Raw genomic sequence first — 18,699 nt, forward strand, 5'->3', positions numbered from 1 at the left:
ACGAACCCGTGTCCCCTGCATCGGCAGGCGGACTCTCAACCACTGCGCCACCAGGGAAGCCCCTGAAAGATTCTGAATTTGTTTTCTAAGACAGATGGCAAAAGAAATCCAGTCCTGAAAAAATATACGGCAAGTGGTGTCAGGATACTAAAAAAAAAAAAAAAAAAAAAAAAAAAAAAAAAAAATCTGCATCATCACTCAATAGCAACCAAATGGTCAAGAAAGTATGAGAGAGGCCTGAGGTACCGTGAAGAGAGAGGGCAGACTGTGTGACGTATGACTGGCCATCTGATTCTCCATCAGCCCTGGACCAAGTCGGGTGACCTGCTCCGCCACCCTGGCAGCACAGGAGATCAGTGAAGAGCATGGCCTCTGGGGTCAAGAAGGACTGGGCTCAAATTCCAGTTCACTACCTTACTAGCTGTGTGATCTTGAGGAAAATAACCTCTCTTGTCTCCACTTCCTCCCTTAAAAAACAGATGATGGTTCCCACTGTGTTGGGTTCTTGTGATGATTAGGTGAGAAAATACATGTCAAGCATTCAGCACAGGGGCCTGGCAGTTGTCACTGCTCCATAAGCATGGCCACTGTCACCAGCACTGCCACTGGTCTTCTTCTGGATGGTGTGAGCAGTGGGAGGTCATCTTGAGACTGCTGGCTCTAAACCACCCATTTTTACAAATGAGGAAAGTGAGTCCCTAAGAGAGGCATGTGGAGAGTGCCCGAGTGGGTCAGGAGGGGTCTCTGACACCAGCGCCTCTGCCCCTTCTACATTGCCCAACAGCCATGATGGGTCTTAGGGAACTGCTAAGGCTCACGGGAGCAGCTGCATCTCTGGGGTCAGTGCAGAGTTCTGAGCCCTCAAAAACTATCTTTTGAGAGAGGTCAAGTGCATTTGTAACTTTCCCCTCTGGGGAGAGTAGGTGCCGTAACCAATTTCTTTGTTGCATATTTTCTGAGCCAAGAATGGCAGAAATGTAGCCTTCTCAGCTGAAAATATGGCAGATGTGAACAGATGAGTATTCTGAACATAATAAAAAAAACTATCTAACCACAAATTTACATATTTTAAGGAGAAATGTAAATGTATGTAAAATCAAGGTCATCATCTGAGGCCTGTAATTTTCATTCTTTGTTTTTAAAACTAAGCAACTTCACTCAGATTTGCATCTTCAGTACCTTGAACCCTAAAATCTAACTGTATTCTTTGGACAATTATAAATCCCCAACTGCAAACTAACACACCTCTGGGGTGCGCTTAACCCACCTTTCTACTTCCATCGTTCTCTAGTTTTCCAAGAATCATATCGAACTGCAGAGACAAAAAAAGTTTACTCAGTTTATTGGACGAGGATATACACATAATCCACAATTCTTTAAAGACGAGAGGAATAGGGGAGGTGGGAGAAGTCTTGCACAGACTAGAGAACAGTGAGACTGAATCAACATTTTCATTGTCAGAAACCAAAAAAACCTCTAACACCCCCCTGCCCCCAGCCACATCCACCGAACTCATATTGAGGTGACCATCCAGTATCACATCAGCATGAGAACTTGTACACTGGAAATCATGGGGGTGTGGAGAAAAGTTAACAGACATACCTCTCGACTTTCTATCACCAGCTCGCTCACACAACGCAGAAACATGTTTTCTCCTTGACTGTCTTTCTCATCTCTAGAAGGGGACAAAATCAACCTGGTTTCTGGTGTGGCCCCAAGGTCTCTAACTGTCATTCTCACAGTGGCAGAAATCAAAACCAGCTGAAGTAAATGGTCAAAAGCCAGTCTAACCTGAGGAAGTAGAAGTACTGGAGGGCCTCTCTCGGGTCCGTGGATTCAAACTTCCGGGTGTAGAGAATGAGTAGCCGCACGAAGTTCAGCCTCCGCATGCAGGGAGGGTCGCCAGGCTCATGGCTGACTGCACCAATGAGGACAGAACTGGTCACAACCACACTGCCCTTCTGACCCACGCAACCAAGAGCTATGGGAACTGAGTCCAAAGACCCAGTGGTGGCACCTACTCCTGCAGCCCAGCCAATGTTTGCCAGTGTGAGCTTAGGCCAATCCCCTTCACCATCCTGTCCTCAATTTCGTCCCAAGTACAGATTGGAGAAAGTGGCATTTTTTAGTAAATCACTAGTACGCTGGTCTCTGAATGAAAAGATGGTGACAACTGACCATTACGGCATGTGCTCTGGAGTGAGTCTGCTGTGCTACTAAGGAAGCTGCAGCCATTCATGCACAGGTATCTTCTCTCCCTCCCCGGACTCCCACCCCATGCAGGTAGGCACACAAGATGGCTGGCTGCGCCTTCCAATGTCTCCAGTTAGAGCCCTAATGGGAACCAGTCTCACGACTCTAGGGACTGTTTCTCCTGCACCACCCTCCAGGCGACCTGACTCCCTGGCCACAAAACTAGCACTTAGCACAGCATTTTATCTATTAAACACCTCAGGGAATACTAATGGAGCGGGGAAAGGCAAGAACCCTCATACTAATCATCTCATAAGCCCAACCGTCTACAACACTCTAAAATGATTGGTACCACTTGCCCAAATCCCTGCTGGCTGCAGCTATGTGTCCACTGCCACCCGATGGGGGGATGTGTTATGGATGTGCCACTGCCAACAAATACTCACGGAGCTGAGCGCTCTGTCCCGAGGATTTTAAAAGCAGCTTTAGCTCAAAGAGCACCAGCGCCACATGGACAGCATGGCAGCGCAGCCGCTCCATGCGGAAGAGAAAGGCAATGGCAGCTTCGAACTGCGCGGTCAGGAACAGCACTTGGAAGTAGAGGAAGGGCTGATGGTTCACCGTGAAGTGGGACTCGCCTGCCCGGGGAGAGGAGGTCAAAGCTGACTCAGAAGGAGCCAGCCTCTGCTGGCAGCCCCGAGCCCAGAAGAAGCCCTGTGTGCTCAAAGGACTTGCTGGGCGGGACAAAAGCACCAGCCTGAGCCTGAATGGATCCGGGGGCTCTGGACACAGTGGATGCCACTCCAGCCGTGGCCTGTTTCCACAGCCTCCGGACCTCACAAAACAACTGGCGAGCGGGGGCTGTGTTGTAAAACCCAAACTGCTTGCATTAGTTGGGCGAGAAACAGAGCTCAGGACCTTAAAACGGAATACAAAAGGGGCTGTTTCTCTCCTTTATCCTGATAAAAGTCACTCAATAAGGACAGGAATGATTTCAAAGCTTCGGTTTACTCAGATTCACAGATATCTGCGTTCAACACTGCGGACCACTAGTTGGAATCTCCTTTTCTTCCCCAAATTTTTAAACAGTGAGAGAAAGAAAAAAAGAAAAGCTATTTCTCCCTTGTTTGTGCTCAGATATAGTCACTGCAAGCTCTCTGAGGAAGCAGTAGCCAAGTCCTCTTATGTCTCTCCCTGAGCCAGTGTCTGCCAGAGCAGTTCAAAGAACTAGTGGGAAGAGTTTACTGTCAACGACCATGTAAGTCACATACTCTCTTTACGGCCACGTGCGTGGCCTCTATCCAAATTTGAACTCATTGTTTTGTTGTGTTGTTTTGAAGATCCAGAGGGTTCTGAAGGAGAGACCGAGTTCAGAGATGAAGGATTTTCCCAGAAAAAAGCTAAGCAGTGACCTTAGGTGGACAAGAGAGGGAAGGTAGTTATGTTCAGGGTATCTTACCGTAGTCTTCCAACAATTGTTTCTGGAACTGAGAGAGAGTGAGCCTGTCTTGTGGGGAGCTGGTGCCGTCGTCATCGAAACACACCTGGTTCAACTAAACCCCCAAGAGAAATACAGGCATTGGTACAAGCTAATTCCTGAGCTGGGTGCGGACTTGTAACTGGTTAGCTGCCATGCTCGAGGCTACGCTAACGTCTGTGTTACTGGTTGCGAATATTACACAATAAAAAATGGGCCAGGAGACAGGAAATCCACTAGTCCAGTCACCTTATTGACATTGTACATTAAGCAGTAACATCTGTGTGCAGTGTGTGCGCAGGGGGAAGGGGAGAGTGCCCTACTGGGCAAGGGAAGCAGCGCCTGCCTTCAGCCACAGGTAGTCCTCAGTTTTGTCGGCCACCTCGCTCTGGTTGTCGGTGACGTCACATCTGCCGATGATACAGTACACAGCCCGTTTGTAGGGGTCCGTGTTGTTCCTGAGGGCCCTGCGGTAATGCAGTCGGAGCTTGTTCTCCGTAGCTGGGGACAATCTAGAGACACAAGGGAACACACAGACACATATGCTAAAGATCCTCACGGGCATCTGAAAGCACCCAGGTCCCAACCACACAGCAGAGTCACGAAGCCTTCCTTCACGGAGGGTAACACTGTCCCACCCATACCCACGGGCACCATCACTTTAACCAGACTTGCAGCTACCAGCACCTGCGCCTCCGCCCACTGGCTTCCTCAAGTAGTGGCTGTCAGAGGCACATGAGAAGGTCTGGGGAATTAATCCTCCACGCACCTCCCCGGCAGCCCTCAAGCAGTGATGGGCAAGACTGAGTCAGTCCCTTAAGTGCCTCAGCCCCGCTCTGGCTTCTTCACTCCCTTATCCCTGTGAGATCACCTCCCAGATAAACTCTGTGCACTCAAATCCTTGCCTCAGGGTCTGCATCTGGGGGAACCCTAAAACACTGTCCCTACTTTACACTCTCTAACATGAGCAAGACAGGGCTTATGGTTTAAGACAATCTCTGGACATGGCATTATTGACACTGCCAAAAAAGTAACCCTGGTTTTCCACATGTATAACTGCGGTAACCACCATTATTTCTTCTACATACATGTATGTATATTTAAACTGGGTTCGCATATGAACTTAAGTCCTATTACATTAACAAAAACCAGAGAAAAACGAATGCTTAGCAGTTCCTTAATGCAAGAGAACTAAAAAAAAAAGAAAACTTACTGAATTAATTCAATGATTATATCTCAAGTTTGCTAACTTCTAACTCTGGCCTTTGAGTATGAAGTGTATATTGTCATTTGGGTCAACCAGAAGAGCACTAAATGTGAACAAGTGAAGTGTAATACAACAAAGTTTCATTTAATAAAGCATCCTTGATGTGCCTGGGACTTTGTAAGTGTACACATGGTGTCAGAACGGGGCTCTTTTATGTTTTCAACTGTTATTCTATAGAGTTCTACTTGCTTTCTAAACTTCATTTTTCTCCCAAGCAGAAACTTATTTGGAGCCATGCACAAGGAAAAGAGAGCAATGCCAGTGGGGGCCACCCTGCTGATTCCACGTGGCTTCTTCTGGATGCACCATCTCATTCATCGTACCTTCTGTCCTTGCTGTTCATGTATTCCTGGAACCAAGTTTTAAACTCTCCCAGCTGGTGCTGGGCTCGGTTGACCACCTGTGAAGCGGCAAGCAGGTCTCCACAGCGCAGGCAGTAATAAATTAACGCCCACACAGGATGGCCTTCCACCTCTCCATCCTAAAAGAGGAAAGGTTTAACTGACGACTTTCGATGTGCTGGCCCTCAGCTAAGCCCTCTTGTATTAAGTCACTTAATCTCACAACTCCACTAGGCAGGGACCATGAATGGCCTCCTCCTCTCTGTTTTACAAACCAGGAACCTGAGGCATGGGGATGTTAAATGATTTTTCCAAGGTAAGCTGGTAAGCGGCAGTCTGGCTCGAGAGCCTTTCCTTTACAGCACTGTGTGCACAGGATTCAAAGACTGCCAGTGGGTTCTCCGTGGAACCCCAGTACCCACAGCAATGAGGTGACATGTTCTTCTGTGATAATTTACAGACATGCACTCAGGCTAAGGACGTTCACTGACCAATAAGAGACTATCATCATACTTGAGTTTATAAAATGTTAACCATTAATGATTAGCTAAATGGATTCTGGCACTTCCATTCACCTGTTAGCTGTTCATTCACTTAGTGAGTATCTTTGTTTTGGACACGGTGCTACGTTATGCACTGGGGAATCTAAGAAGGCAGCTCTGTTCCCACTCTCCCAGCACTAGAGCTTCTCTCTCCTAAAAGTGGCTTTGTCATCACCTGCGCAGCAGCCCTGTGGTTACTCCTCTTTCTGCTTCTCCCCAATTCCTCCAGAAAAGTGGACCTCAGACTTCCTTTCTTGGCCCCTCCACCCTTCCCTCGGCAGCACTCTTTCTTAAGCCCAGATCTGATCGTGTCACTTCCTCACTTAAACCCCTTTGAGCAATTTACATCCTAAGTGCTGAGCCTGGTGCTCAAGGCCGTCACCAGCTGGCCCCAGGCTGGTCCAGCCCTACCACACACCCGATATGCCAGATATTCTTTCCCGCCTCCACGCATTTGTTTACGCTCCTCCCTCCTCCTGGAATACCCTTTTCCCAGACCCCTGGCTGGCAAGCCCCTACTCTTCAAGCACAAGTGTGGGCCTCACCTCCTGTATGAAGCCAGGAGCCTGCAGCCCACCACCCTTGGTACACAGCTCCGGTTCAGCACTTTGCACAGGGTCTGTATCTGACTGTAACTAGACTGCGAGCTGAGAAGAAAGGCACGTTCTAGGACCCATATCTAACTCTGTTCTTTCAGCTGTTTGGGCCAACAATCTCAGAAGTCAGCCCTGACTCTGCCATATCCAAGTTCTTCCACAGTCCTACTGGGTCTACTTTCAAAACATGTCCAGAACCCAATGACATCATCCCCCTGCACCCTCCTCCACCCTAAGCTGAGCGACCACCATTATCACCTGGACTCCTGCACCACCAGTCTCCCAAGGTCTTCTAGCTTCTCTCCCCGCCCCCTCTGGTCTCTTCTCCATATAGTAGTTCCCACACATAACCTCATTTAAACTGAAAACGCCTATCAGAGAGAGACTGCTCTGGGAAAGTAACTGATCACATAGAGAAAGATGCCAATACCTGAAGTCCAGGCAAGGGAGCTGGAAGTTTAATGTTCAGGAAACTTCGAACCAACTGGTAAGTCCCAGGCACCCCGCCCAGCTGGGCCTGATGCAAGTTGCCAAAGACAGTCACAAGGGTGTAATTCTTATAACTGGAAAAAATTTAAAGGCAAAAAAAGGGAGGTTGAAAACACATATTACACGTATCTATGTCCATACCCACAACATTAGACTGTGAACTCCACAGGGAAGGGCCTGGATTTCAACCTAACATAGAAGAGGAAACAGTGCATGCTTAATGAAGCAAACTACATTATTTATTCATTGGGCAGTGGACCACTGTGAAGATTTCTCATCACTGCAGATACTCAAAAGAATCCCTGGAGCAATGTAATAGTGGACTTCAAATGCATTAAAGGCTAATGTGCAGAATAATAATTGCTCCAGCTCACAGCCTAATGCTCTAGTGGGATCTTTTCAAATTTTTCATTTTGAAAAATTTTAAACCTATGAAAAATGAATAGTCCAAAGAATGCTCATATATCCTGTACTTAGATTCTCCAATTGTTAATATTTGTATGCATGTTTTTTTCTCTCTCTTTATATGTAGATATACACACATACACAAACACACATACTTTTTTTCTGAACCATTTGAAAATGTTATAGGAATATAGAAATCAGGGGCTACCTCATCTGTGAATACTTCACCATGTATCTCCTAGTTAGGACATTCTCCTACCTAACCTCAATACTATCATGACACTAAGAAATTTAACATTAATGTACTGTTATTATCTAAAATATAACACATATTCAAATTTCTTAATAACATCCTTTATAGTTTTTTTTTTTAAATCCAGGATCCAGTCAAGGGAATGCATGAAATTTAGCTGTCATACCACTTCCATTTCCCTTAATCTAGGGTAATTCTAACACTTTTTATATAAAGACACTGACCTTTTAAAAAGAATCCAGGCTACTAGCTACCTGGTAAAATGTCCCACAAGCTGAATAGTTTCTCATGACTTGATTCAGGTTCAACTTTTTTGCCAAGAACCCTACCTACACAGCTGATGCTGGTACTGCCACAATGAGGCAGGTAATACCATTTTGCCCTTCTTGGTAACATTTAATTTGATCACTTGGTTAAAGGTGTTGTCCACCAGATTTCACCGCTGTAAAAGCACCTCCTTTCCCCTTTGTAATTAATAAGTACTCTATGGGGTGATACTTGGAGATCATGTGAATAATCTGTTCACCAATAATCTTTCACCCAATAGTTTCCACTGGTGGTCCTTGCTGAACCCACTGTCACATTGGTGGTTGCAAATGATTTTCTATCATTTCCTGTTTATTTATTTGCTAGCAGGCTTCTTAAAATCCTTTACAGTGTTTTAAAATTGCTTTTATATTAAGATTAAATGGGGCTTCCCTGGTGGTGCAGTGGTTGAGAATCTGCCTGCTAATGCAGGGGACACGGGTTCGAGCCCTGGTCTGGGAGGATCCCACATGCCGCGGAGCAACCAAGCCCGTGAGCCACAACTACTGAGCTTGCGCGTCTGGAGCCTGTGCTCCGCAACAAGAGAGGCTGCGATAGTGAGAGGCCCCTGCACCGCGATGGAGAGTGGTCCCCGCTTGCCACAACTAGAGAAAGCCCTCGCACAGAAATGAAGACCCAACACAGCAAAAATAAATAAATTAATAAACTCCTACCCCCAATATCTAAAAAAAAAAAAGATTAAATGGTTCAAGTTATAGATACCCAAACATGGGGTTAATACATTGAAGAACTTTCTAAATATGTTTCTTGTCCAAAACAAAACAGACTGCCTCAAAAAGTCAGGTGCTTCATATGTTCAACCACATAATAATATTAATATTATACCACATTAAGTATAATAACCAGCTGAGAGAGACAGGGTGAGAGTGAGAGAGAGAGAGAGAGAAAGAGAGAGAGACACACAGAGAAAAACACCTAACTGTCAATTACAGAAAACAGACTCAATGGAAATTGATGTAGTCATAAAAAATGATACTGACAAAAAATTTTAAAAGCAAACTATATAAAACCATATATTGTACACATTTGGATCATAAGCTGTGTAAAAGATACATATCAAACAAAATATTCATATGTCCAAAAAGGCGGCGGGGGTGGTGTGGGGGTAAGGAAATACAACAAGATGCCAGGGGCCTCTGGGTGGGGGAGAGGGGACCGCTCCCTTTTTCAGGTCCTCTTTTTGGCATCTTCCAAAATTTCTATAACAGTCATGTAGTATTTTCATAATGAAAAATGAACACAATTCAATTTAGAAAATGTAATGAGTTCGCCATCACTGTAAGCATTTAAAAGCAAAGGTTGGAAAAGAGATTACAGAAGAGTCCTGTAGCAACCAGGACAAACAGATGCCCACTATGGTCTCTTCAAACTTGAATGAAGACAACTCACATGCTGGAAAGGGCCTCAGAGCCTAAATTCCTTGAGAGCTAAGAAATGTGTACCTTGCTTCAAATTCGGAATGTGGCAGGAAACAGACCAATGCTATGTTTTCTCAACATTTTCAGCCTTATACCCCCAAAGTAATTTAGGACCAGGTTTACTTTGCCACCTGGTGTATTACATCACTTGTAATACTGTATGTACGTTATACTGTCAGTGGATTAGCATCAGAAAAAATATTTTTTTTAGTGAGTACAATTATCTGAAATATTCCCTTTATCAAAAGGGTCAACAAATCTTAAAAAGGATGCCATCAGAGAGTGATGCTACTAGAGTGAAAAAGAAAATAAGCATATAATAGTTGTGCACAGGAAACTCCTAAATAGCTCCAAGTGCCGCTAAAGGAATTAATGGAACAACATAATTCCAAAAAAACTAAATGAAAAGAATAGTAAAAGAAATGGGATAGCTTACATATATAAAACCAGAAACTGCACCCTGGTACCACTGGTGAAGTCAAGCAACGTTAAGGATGAGGTTTACTGAAGAAAAAGCAGTCATGAGCAGTCATATATGTACACACATTAAAAAATAAAATCCTAATGTTTTTTATATACTGTAAGAACTTCTGACTCATATTTTGCTGACTTGTAGCAAATACCACTATATACATTAGGTTCTTTATGGCTTAAGACTTAGAAATTTACATTACAAAAATTTAGTGAAAGCCTGATATAATACTTTATGAACTCTTTGTGCCCTGTGCCAGAAGCAATAAAAAACCACTTGGAGTTCCAGATTTTTCTTAACAAAAGAATGGAGGCTAGTGAGTTTAATATGTCTGATGGTGTTCATCTCATGTAGCTATTATATAATTAATTTAGTATTTGGTATAAAAACCTGTTCTCTCTCTGCTGTACCAGGTCTGAATTACCTTGACTTCCTAATGAAGTAGTATTTTGTTGACAGAGGGTGACCACACTACAAGGCCATTGGCAGCTGCATGGGCCCAGCAGCAAAGAACTGCAACTGAACAAGTGTATTCAGCTTGGCTTTCTCTTCTCGCGCCAACAGAGAGAGGCCCAGCACCCTGTCTCTGAAATAAAGAGGGTCTGTTGCACGCTCATGACAACCCCTGCTGGCCAATTCAGAACAAGGAGTGTCCACAGGGAGTGGATGAATGGCACGGGCCCTATCAATGAGGGGGACAATAGTTAGGGCACAAGGGCACAGCCACAAACCCCTTGGTGACCAACTCCAATTAGTGAGGAGATGCCAAAAAAAAACCCAGGCACAAATCAGAGGCATTAGCAGCAGGGAAGGATCTGGACTCACAAGGATTAACCAAGTAGAGCCAGAAGGAAAACAAAGGATCAAGGGGCCTTCCTAAGGTTTGAAGGTGGTAATGTTGGGTGGGAAAATTAAAATGCCTAGAGAAAACAAAGAGCCTAAGCAGTAATGGCTGAACCACAGGAGGGACAAGGATCCTGACCCAAGGCATCGTGCCCTAATAATTGTGACTCTGTACTGAGGGACAGAGAGTGGACAAAGAGAAAAAGAAAAGCCTAACAGTGCTCAATGCTCCCACTCAAAATGATTTTATATCAGTGCATAAATAGTTCTGGTAGAGAAGTGTTTCTGAAAAAAGCCCAACACCTCTCAGACTTGCTCAACCTTGTTTAAATTATACCAGCTACAGAGCATTTAGCTTGAGGACTACTTGAAACCCAAGAACGGCTGCCTTCGGGGGATTTTAAAGCCAGCCTCTGTGCCGCCGTTGCCTTACCTCTGCTCGAGGTACCCCAAGGCCTGCCTGACGAACTCCATGCGCACTTCCACGCTGCCGCGGCTCTTCAGGGCATCAGTCGCCGGTGTCAACAACACGTCTGTCATTTGTTTTACCATGGTCCACATGTCGGAGATGTTCTGCCCATAAATGAGACTGCATGTGACAATGCTGTGGGGCCGGGGAAATTGCCCGGTTCTCCGCGGCAATCTGACTCAAAGGCAGGCGGGACACGGAGGGGGAAGAGGTTAACGTCCTGTCTGAGGCCCTCAGGCTCAAGCCCAGTACAGAAGACGCACCTCTTCCCGGCCAGCTGCCAGGCTCCCGTCTTCCCTGCAAGCAGCCCCTGTCCCGAGCTGGTTTTCAGATCAATTACTATTCCAGGTCTGACATACCCACCTACATAATTAAGACCACATAAAACTAACAAGAACACTGAATCTCAGTGGGTTATCCCTTAAGAGAGAGTGAATACATTTATAATCATCCAAAGCTCTAGGAGTTTAAACTCAAGTAACTGCATTTCAGTCCTTACAAGGTCACTGGAGTTTTTTAAGGCTTAAAATAAGAGTTTAACCTAAATAATACAGGTTCTGCCCTCCCAGAGGCTCTCCAGGGGCCACTGCTCTTACCCCACCGTGTGAGTGGCACAGCCTCCTTTTCTCCTGCCTATTCACTCCCTTCAAAAGACGGCTTCCTGTGGCCTCCCAGGAAAGGCACTGGTGATCTCTCCTGTGTGTTACCACCACACAGCTGGACTCCCTCTTCCCAGAATCCTCCTGGCTGTAAACCTCTCCTAAAAATGTGTTCCCTGAACCCTTTGCAAAATATAAAGTTAAGAATCCTTGGAAGACAGTAGCAATTAGAGAAAAAGCAGGTTTACACCTTTTCCAAAGGAAAAGAGAAAATCCTGTTTTCACTGTTTCTCTCAAAAATTAAAAACTGTAGAAAATCCACCGGAAATGTGACCCTTTTTAGGTGGTGAGATGGTAGATAAATTCTTATTTTCTTTAGATTGGTTTGTATTGTCTTATATTTACTATTAAAAAAAAATAAAGCATTTTTGAAGGAAAAAAAAAGTGTGTACGAGTGCTTGCGTCCATTATAGCCTTTCCTCCTTTCTCCCTTCCTCCTGGCCACCTACCAATCTATCCATCCCCTTTTTAATTTTTTTCCCCCAGCGGGAGAAAATTGGCCAAGGATAAGAACTGAGGGGCAGGAATAAAGATGGGGAGTCAGAGAGGAACAGAACCAGTGGCTTTTAAAGACCCCACCTGAATCAAGTTCAAGGGGCTCACTGGTGTGAAAACCGCATCACCTTTACAATTGACATCTCGTGAGAGAGTCTGTTAGTCTGTCTAAGGAGGGAAACTGGCAGGGAGGAGCTGGAGCCTGACAGGACTTCAAAGCAAACACAGCTTCGCTGGGCCTTTTGGAGATGCATAAAGATACATATATTTATATATATAGGATCATCATCAGAAAACCACCCCAAAATTATTTAAAATAAAACTCTGAAGAACAGTTAACATCTTCTTCCATGGCATAGAGTTTCTCTTCAGCACATTTCTGCCAAGTCAGCAAGCTGCTAATCCCATTGGAACACCAGACCCCACATGTCTCCTCGGGTCAGCTCTGGGCACTACCTTATCATCCAGCTCTGTGACGGAAGCACAGAGGTCCACAAGGTTAGGCTGCAGGTGTCCGTTGACAATCTTCTCGTTATAGATATAAATCTGAAAGGAAAAGCAAATAGCACAAATTCTATTTTCACCTTTTCTTTTTAGAACCCCTTGAAGCAGTTCTGAAACCAGCTTCTGCCCAATGGTCAGAAGTTTTCCTTCCTCAGAGTGGCTGAGCTATCCACACTGCCTGGAGGGCAAGGCCTCCGGCCAGCTTCCCAGTTCTGTGCCTGAGCTTCAGACAGCAGCATCGACACCCACCAAAGCTAGCCGCTAGCCCAGGCTTCCTCACATCTGAGGAGTTGGTCCCGGGGGTTGGGGGGAGTCCCATGGTCAGTTCTGCGTTGCTCTGCCCAGCAGACCATCAGTCCCAGAGAGCAAGGACCAAAGTGGAAGGTCTCCTGCTGCTGCTTCCTAGGAACCCGGGGAAACATTTGGTAATCTTTCTGGCAAAAGGACTGAATGGCCCCAGGCCCAGGGTTTGTGGACTTAGTAAGGACTGTCAGGTCGCAGCCCTCCACGTGTTTTAGAAGAGCAGTTGCTGCCCATCTGCAGTACTCATTTCTCCGGGAAAGAATCCCAGCTCCTTAGTAAAATTTTCTCAAGAAAAAGGAACTATGTGACGTTCAGTGAATGGAAAAGTCAATATTACTTTGGATTTTATTTTTAAAAAACCAACATAATGATGGTAAAAACTAGTAAGTTCTACTCTTTGCATCTGAAGTCCTTGCTCTACCAAGGACTGAACAAGGTCGTGATGTTAGACAAGTCAGGACCCTGTGGAACCTTACCTCCCTCTACTCTAAATGGGGGAGAGTATCACGCAGCCTCCAGGAGTGTTATAAAGATTAAATGAAACGGTTTTTAAACCAGAACGTGGTGTTTGTTCACTCAATGAGCATTTATGAGGAGCCCTCCGTGGGGTACTGTGTTCAACATGGGATATAAAGATTCGCTCTCCACTGGAGGGGATAGCCATGTAAACAGATACATGACATTCCAGCGTCCTGAGTGCTAGTAAACCTTAGTTGTATGAAGTTTTAGTCTTCACAGACATGGAAGATACATGGTTTCTCTCCTCAAAAGCTTGTAATTTCATTAGGCCTGAATTCTGATGGTGCCTGTGGCAATGGAAGTCAGTCACATAATGAAAGTGAAATTTTAAAAAATGTAGATGTAGTGTGGGAGAAAGAGAGAGATCTAAAAACTGGAGAAAAAATAAATGAAGGCCCAGTAGTAAAACATGAGGGAGTTGGAAGGACGGGGAATTATGTGAGGGAAGCTGATGTGGCTGGTTTCAGATACCTAGAGTTAGAACTGGCAGTGGTATGCTGAAGAAGAGAGGCTTAAAAAGAGCATTTAGAACATTCTTCTCAACAAGGGGTACAAGAAGGATCTCCGATAATACCATCAGCTCACCAAATAATTCAGTTAAGGCACCCCTCTGTCAAAGGCACAGGGTCTAGCAGTTTCTCCCCTCCCCCTGTTCAGCTCTATAGCCACCATGTGTTTTTGTCTCCACCTACCCCACCCCACCCCAGCCCAGGTTGGACAGAAGAAAGGAATTGGGTGATGCTGAGGGCCACAGTGGCACCGATCGCGGGAGGGCTTCCCTGGTGGCGCAGTGGTTAAGAATCCGCCTGCCAATGCAGGGGACACGGGTTTGATTCCTGGCCCGGGAAGATCCCACATGCCGTGGAGCAACTAAGCCCGTGTGCCACAACTACTGAGCCTGCACTCTAGAGCCTGTGCTCTGCAACAAGAGAAGCCACCGCAATGAGAAGCCCGCGCACCGCGAGAAGAGTCGCCCCTGCTTGCCTCAACTAGAGAAAGCCATGCGCAGCAATGAAGACCCAACACAGCCAAAATAGAAAAATAAAAAACAAATGAATAAATAAATTTATTTTTTTAAAAAAAAGAATAGCGGGAGTTGGTCACGACAGAACAGATGTTCCTTGGTCACTGCTGGTGCAGGACAATTTAAAGGGGATGGAAGCCCACCACCCTCAATTCAAGAAACCAGACTGTTTTCCCTTCTTGATACTTTGTGCAGCAAAGCAGCAAATTAGAATAAAATGCACACGTGGCCAGCACTGCTTTATTCAAAAAGTCAATTCCAGGTATGTACTGTCCTAAGGGCAGTTTCAGTCAGCAGAGTCCCTGAGTTTTACCACAAAGTGTCTCAATCCATACTCAAACTATCGCATGGTCATGATATACCACAAGAACCACAACCCCCCAAATATCATAAGCTTCTCCAGGATAGTAATATCAGGTAATGGTGAGTACACTATGCTTACCAAGGCAGAAAAGCATTTAGAAAATTTCTCTCTACAACGGGGTGAAAAAGCATTTCTGATAACACCATTTGCCGACCAGGTGATCAGTTAATACAGAACTCCATTTACACAGCAGTGCAGTTACTCAAAGCTTTACTGTACATGGGCTGTTGCCAAATGCAAAATGAGATGCCTTGGTCAGTGTGTGAGGCAGATTTCAATTTCCCTAAATCAAACCTGAGTCATTCTATTACCCAATTTGATAGACTTCTCCAGGAACCTAGATGGTAAAATATTAACACGTCCTCTGAACGAAAACCCAACTTGTTTTCAGGGTTGGACTTTCACATGAAGTCTGCGTTCTCTTTTACTTCCCAGTGGGCTCACAGAGGATTTTCCTGGATTCGATCTTCCTTGAGAACACACTCACCTGCCGGGCATAGGCCATCTCGATGCTGTCCAGAGAGCTTCGACCAGGGGGTCCCGCATCACTGATGTAACTTGGCTGTAGATAAATACACATTTAGAATTGGTTCAGAACAGCATTCAGTCATGTAAAGAAAAAAAAAAAAACTACAAACATAGGTTTGTCTTTAACAAAGCTGTTTCTGTTTCCTAGTCAGGCTTCCTCAAAACGATGATTTTAGGGGCTTCAATAGAAGGCAACTCTCTTACCATGATCACATGAGAAGGGAGCAGGCATGGGACTCAACTCAAAAATAACAGGAGGCTGGAGAAGCTGTAAGGATATCTCAGTAACTGTTTCTGGAAAGGCACCTCTTTGTAACATTCGGTTTCAATCCCCCAGTCCACCTCATCTTCCCCCTCCATGTCTTTATACCAGTGAGGCTGTGGTGTATGTGGGTCTCCTGTTTCCATCACTCATATCAGACAGCTGAGGAAATGGAGTTTACAGGGTCACAATACCAGGATTCAGACATTTCCTATCTAGAGTCCACACTAAGACAACAGCTACTGATGAACTTTATGCATATGAAGATATGAAACCAGTCTAAGTTGGGCATTCATTCATTCAGCAAACATCTGCCAAGTGCCTGCCTGCCACATGCACAGTGTGTACACATCCATCCCCACAGGGATGACAAGACAGCCCAAAGAGGCTGTTCCCAAAGAGCTTACCATCTGATGGGGAGAGTTAGACACCAACATATGGAAAAAATTACTAGTCTTTTTTAAGAAAGACTAAAGTTAATTTTTAGCTAAGTTTATTCCCTACTGTAAAAAAATATGGATCAAAATCAGTTATGTTCCAATTAGGTATATTAGGCATATTCTTAAATTTCCAATATTAGTTTGTACTGTACTGTAGCAAAGATCAAATTCTTCAAGCTTCTTTCATTAAAAAAAAAAAATCAATGCTCTATTCTCTAAAATCTAAAACAAAGCAGTTTAAAGTAGGTTTCCTGGGAGACACATGGCAGATAGCAGCAAAACTTCCTAGCACCACCAAAGCTGGTAAAAGGGATACCAGCATAAGCACGCACTGGGGCAGGACAGAGAATAGGAAGAAGCAGGAAGCAGAAAGGTGGGTTGTAAACCCTCAGGTTCTGGAATGAACACTGGACTGCCAGGACACCTGGGTTCCAGGAGGACTGCTCCACTCCCTTGCTTTGGCGTCTGGGCAAAGCACATATCCTTGGAGCCTCAGGTTCCCTTTGGTTGATGAAGGGGTTGTCCTAGACAATCTCGAGAGGTCCTCCCCAGCTCTGATTTTCTGCAATCATTGGTATTAAAAGAGCTTTAAACAGTTTACTCTTCAAAATATCGAATTTGATCTCACTACAGTACAGTAAAAACCAATGTATTGGAAATTTAAGAATATAACTAATATACCTAGTAGAATACACCTAATTTTGATCCATACTTGTTTATAGTAGGGAATAAGCTTAGCTAAAGGTTAACTTTAGTCTTTCTAAAAAACGGACTAATAAACTTTTCCATATGTTGGCATCTAACTCTCTCCATCAAATGGTAAGCTTGGAAGATGCTGCTGCTTGGCTGACCCAATGACCATTTCACATCTCTACCTCTCACTTCTACTTGCTGCCACTTCCCACTCTGGCATATGGAGTTAAATATATCCAATGGTGTGCTGGTAAATGTTTAACAGCTGGCTTGGGAAAGGGGACTTGATTTGTAGCGTTTGCTGGTTTCTGGAGTAAATATTCCCACCATGGCAGAAATCAAGCTATTCCAAGTAGTATCATCTAGACGGCAAATTTCCTGAAACTCTAACAATACGTCCTCATGAGCTGACCCCTACACACTACCCTTTCCCAGCCTCTACTGCAGCTAGGAGTGGCCATGAACCCTGGTTCTAGCCAACCGGATGAAAGCACAAGCCTGGTAGTACATTCTGGCTTAGTGAAGCTTCTGCTTTTCCTGATAAAGGGAGAAAAAAAGAGCCTGGCATGGCCTTTCAGCTTTCTCCCCTGAATGCAAACAGGCTGTCTAGAGCTGCAGCAATCAGCTTGTGAGCCCGAAGTAAGTGGCCGTGCTAAACATGGTGGCATACAGAGACAAGGAGGTGCCTCTGATGGCACTGCAGAGCTACTGAATTAAGGCCCACACCTGCAGACTTGTTTAGGTGAGAAAAATAAATCGCTATTCAACCTACAGAAATTCAAGTTTTCTGTTACTCACAGCTGAAAGCATTCCTATCTGAAATGACTGAAAACCATCAGGTTATAGTAACAACAGCCACACTTACTGAGCAACTACTATATGCCAAGCACTCTTAATTTCTATGTATTAACTCCACAACCCTATGAGAGACATATTTTTATTATAACAATTTTACAGATGAAGACACCAAAGTGCACAGAAAGCACCTTGCCAGAGGTCACTCCAATAGGAAGTAGTGGAGCCGTGGTTTGTGCCCACAGCCTGGGGCCACACTGCCAGCCAAGGCAGCCCGGGGCAACTGTCCAAGGATGGCCATCAAAGAACAAGAGAGAGTAGCAGTTTGAAATCCTGGCTCCACTACTCACTAGCTACGTGATCTTGATTGAGTATATTGCTTCTTTTGAGCCTGGGTTTCTTTAGCTGTAACTCAGGGGCAGTAATGGTATCTACCTCATAGATTTGTGAAATAATCTTAAATTAAATGGGAAGAAAACGGTACTTACTTCACAAGGAGTAAGTAGGAATAAGTAGAAAGAGCTCACTGTCCAACATTTGACCAGTAAACGCTAGCTGTTACCACTTTTTAAATAAAAAATAAACCATAATGAACACGGGACTAAATCAGATGTTGAACAGTGGATAGATATGGACACTACAGAAACATAACCTAAGATATTTTCTTTGTGCTGGCTGGAAATTCTCATCTCACTCCTCTACAATGAAAACACATTCCTTGTAGGAAAAGAATCTCCCACCAGCTCATTTTCTATTTCTGGACTAATTCTGAGTGTTCCCAGTAACACTGCATTTGAGGATTGTTCTATAATGTGGCCATCTTTCTGGAACAGAACTCTCTGAAAGTTGATGATCCCCAAGTCTTTTCAAAGAACAGAGCACTAAGCCTGTTAATTCCAGTAACCTAACTGGGGGGGATAAACGGGGAGGAGAGGGGGAATGGCACTAAACGCTTCTGCAAGGACACAGTTGTTTCAGCTACATATACATAAACAGCCTTGAGAAATATTTTCCAGTACTA

The 18,699-nt window shown here is 44.7% G+C and overlaps 1 protein-coding gene across 6 annotated transcripts in view; it reads right to left on the minus strand.

Moving 5' to 3' along the window:
• Positions 1-18,699, minus strand: part of NUP93 (nucleoporin 93) — a 105,457-nt gene that overhangs the window by 7,334 nt on the left and 79,424 nt on the right. For all 6 annotated transcript variants that reach the window (XM_007129600.3, XM_028477576.2, XM_055078933.1 and 3 more), the window contains 11 exons: positions 15,448-15,522; positions 12,703-12,792; positions 11,057-11,196; positions 6,847-6,979; positions 5,261-5,418; positions 4,017-4,182; positions 3,653-3,746; positions 2,640-2,831; positions 1,792-1,918; positions 1,603-1,675; positions 1,268-1,312 (listed from right to left, as the gene is read on the minus strand). In XM_007129600.3, the coding sequence (XP_007129662.1) occupies positions 1,268-1,312; positions 1,603-1,675; positions 1,792-1,918; positions 2,640-2,831; positions 3,653-3,746; positions 4,017-4,182; positions 5,261-5,418; positions 6,847-6,979; positions 11,057-11,196; positions 12,703-12,792; positions 15,448-15,522 (1,293 nt within the window). The remainder of the gene's footprint in view (positions 1-1,267; positions 1,313-1,602; positions 1,676-1,791; positions 1,919-2,639; positions 2,832-3,652; positions 3,747-4,016; positions 4,183-5,260; positions 5,419-6,846; positions 6,980-11,056; positions 11,197-12,702; positions 12,793-15,447; positions 15,523-18,699) is intronic.

This window comes from Physeter macrocephalus, chromosome 17, assembly GCF_002837175.3.
Source record: "Physeter macrocephalus isolate SW-GA chromosome 17, ASM283717v5, whole genome shotgun sequence".
Classification (NCBI taxonomy): Eukaryota; Metazoa; Chordata; class Mammalia; order Artiodactyla; family Physeteridae; genus Physeter; species Physeter macrocephalus.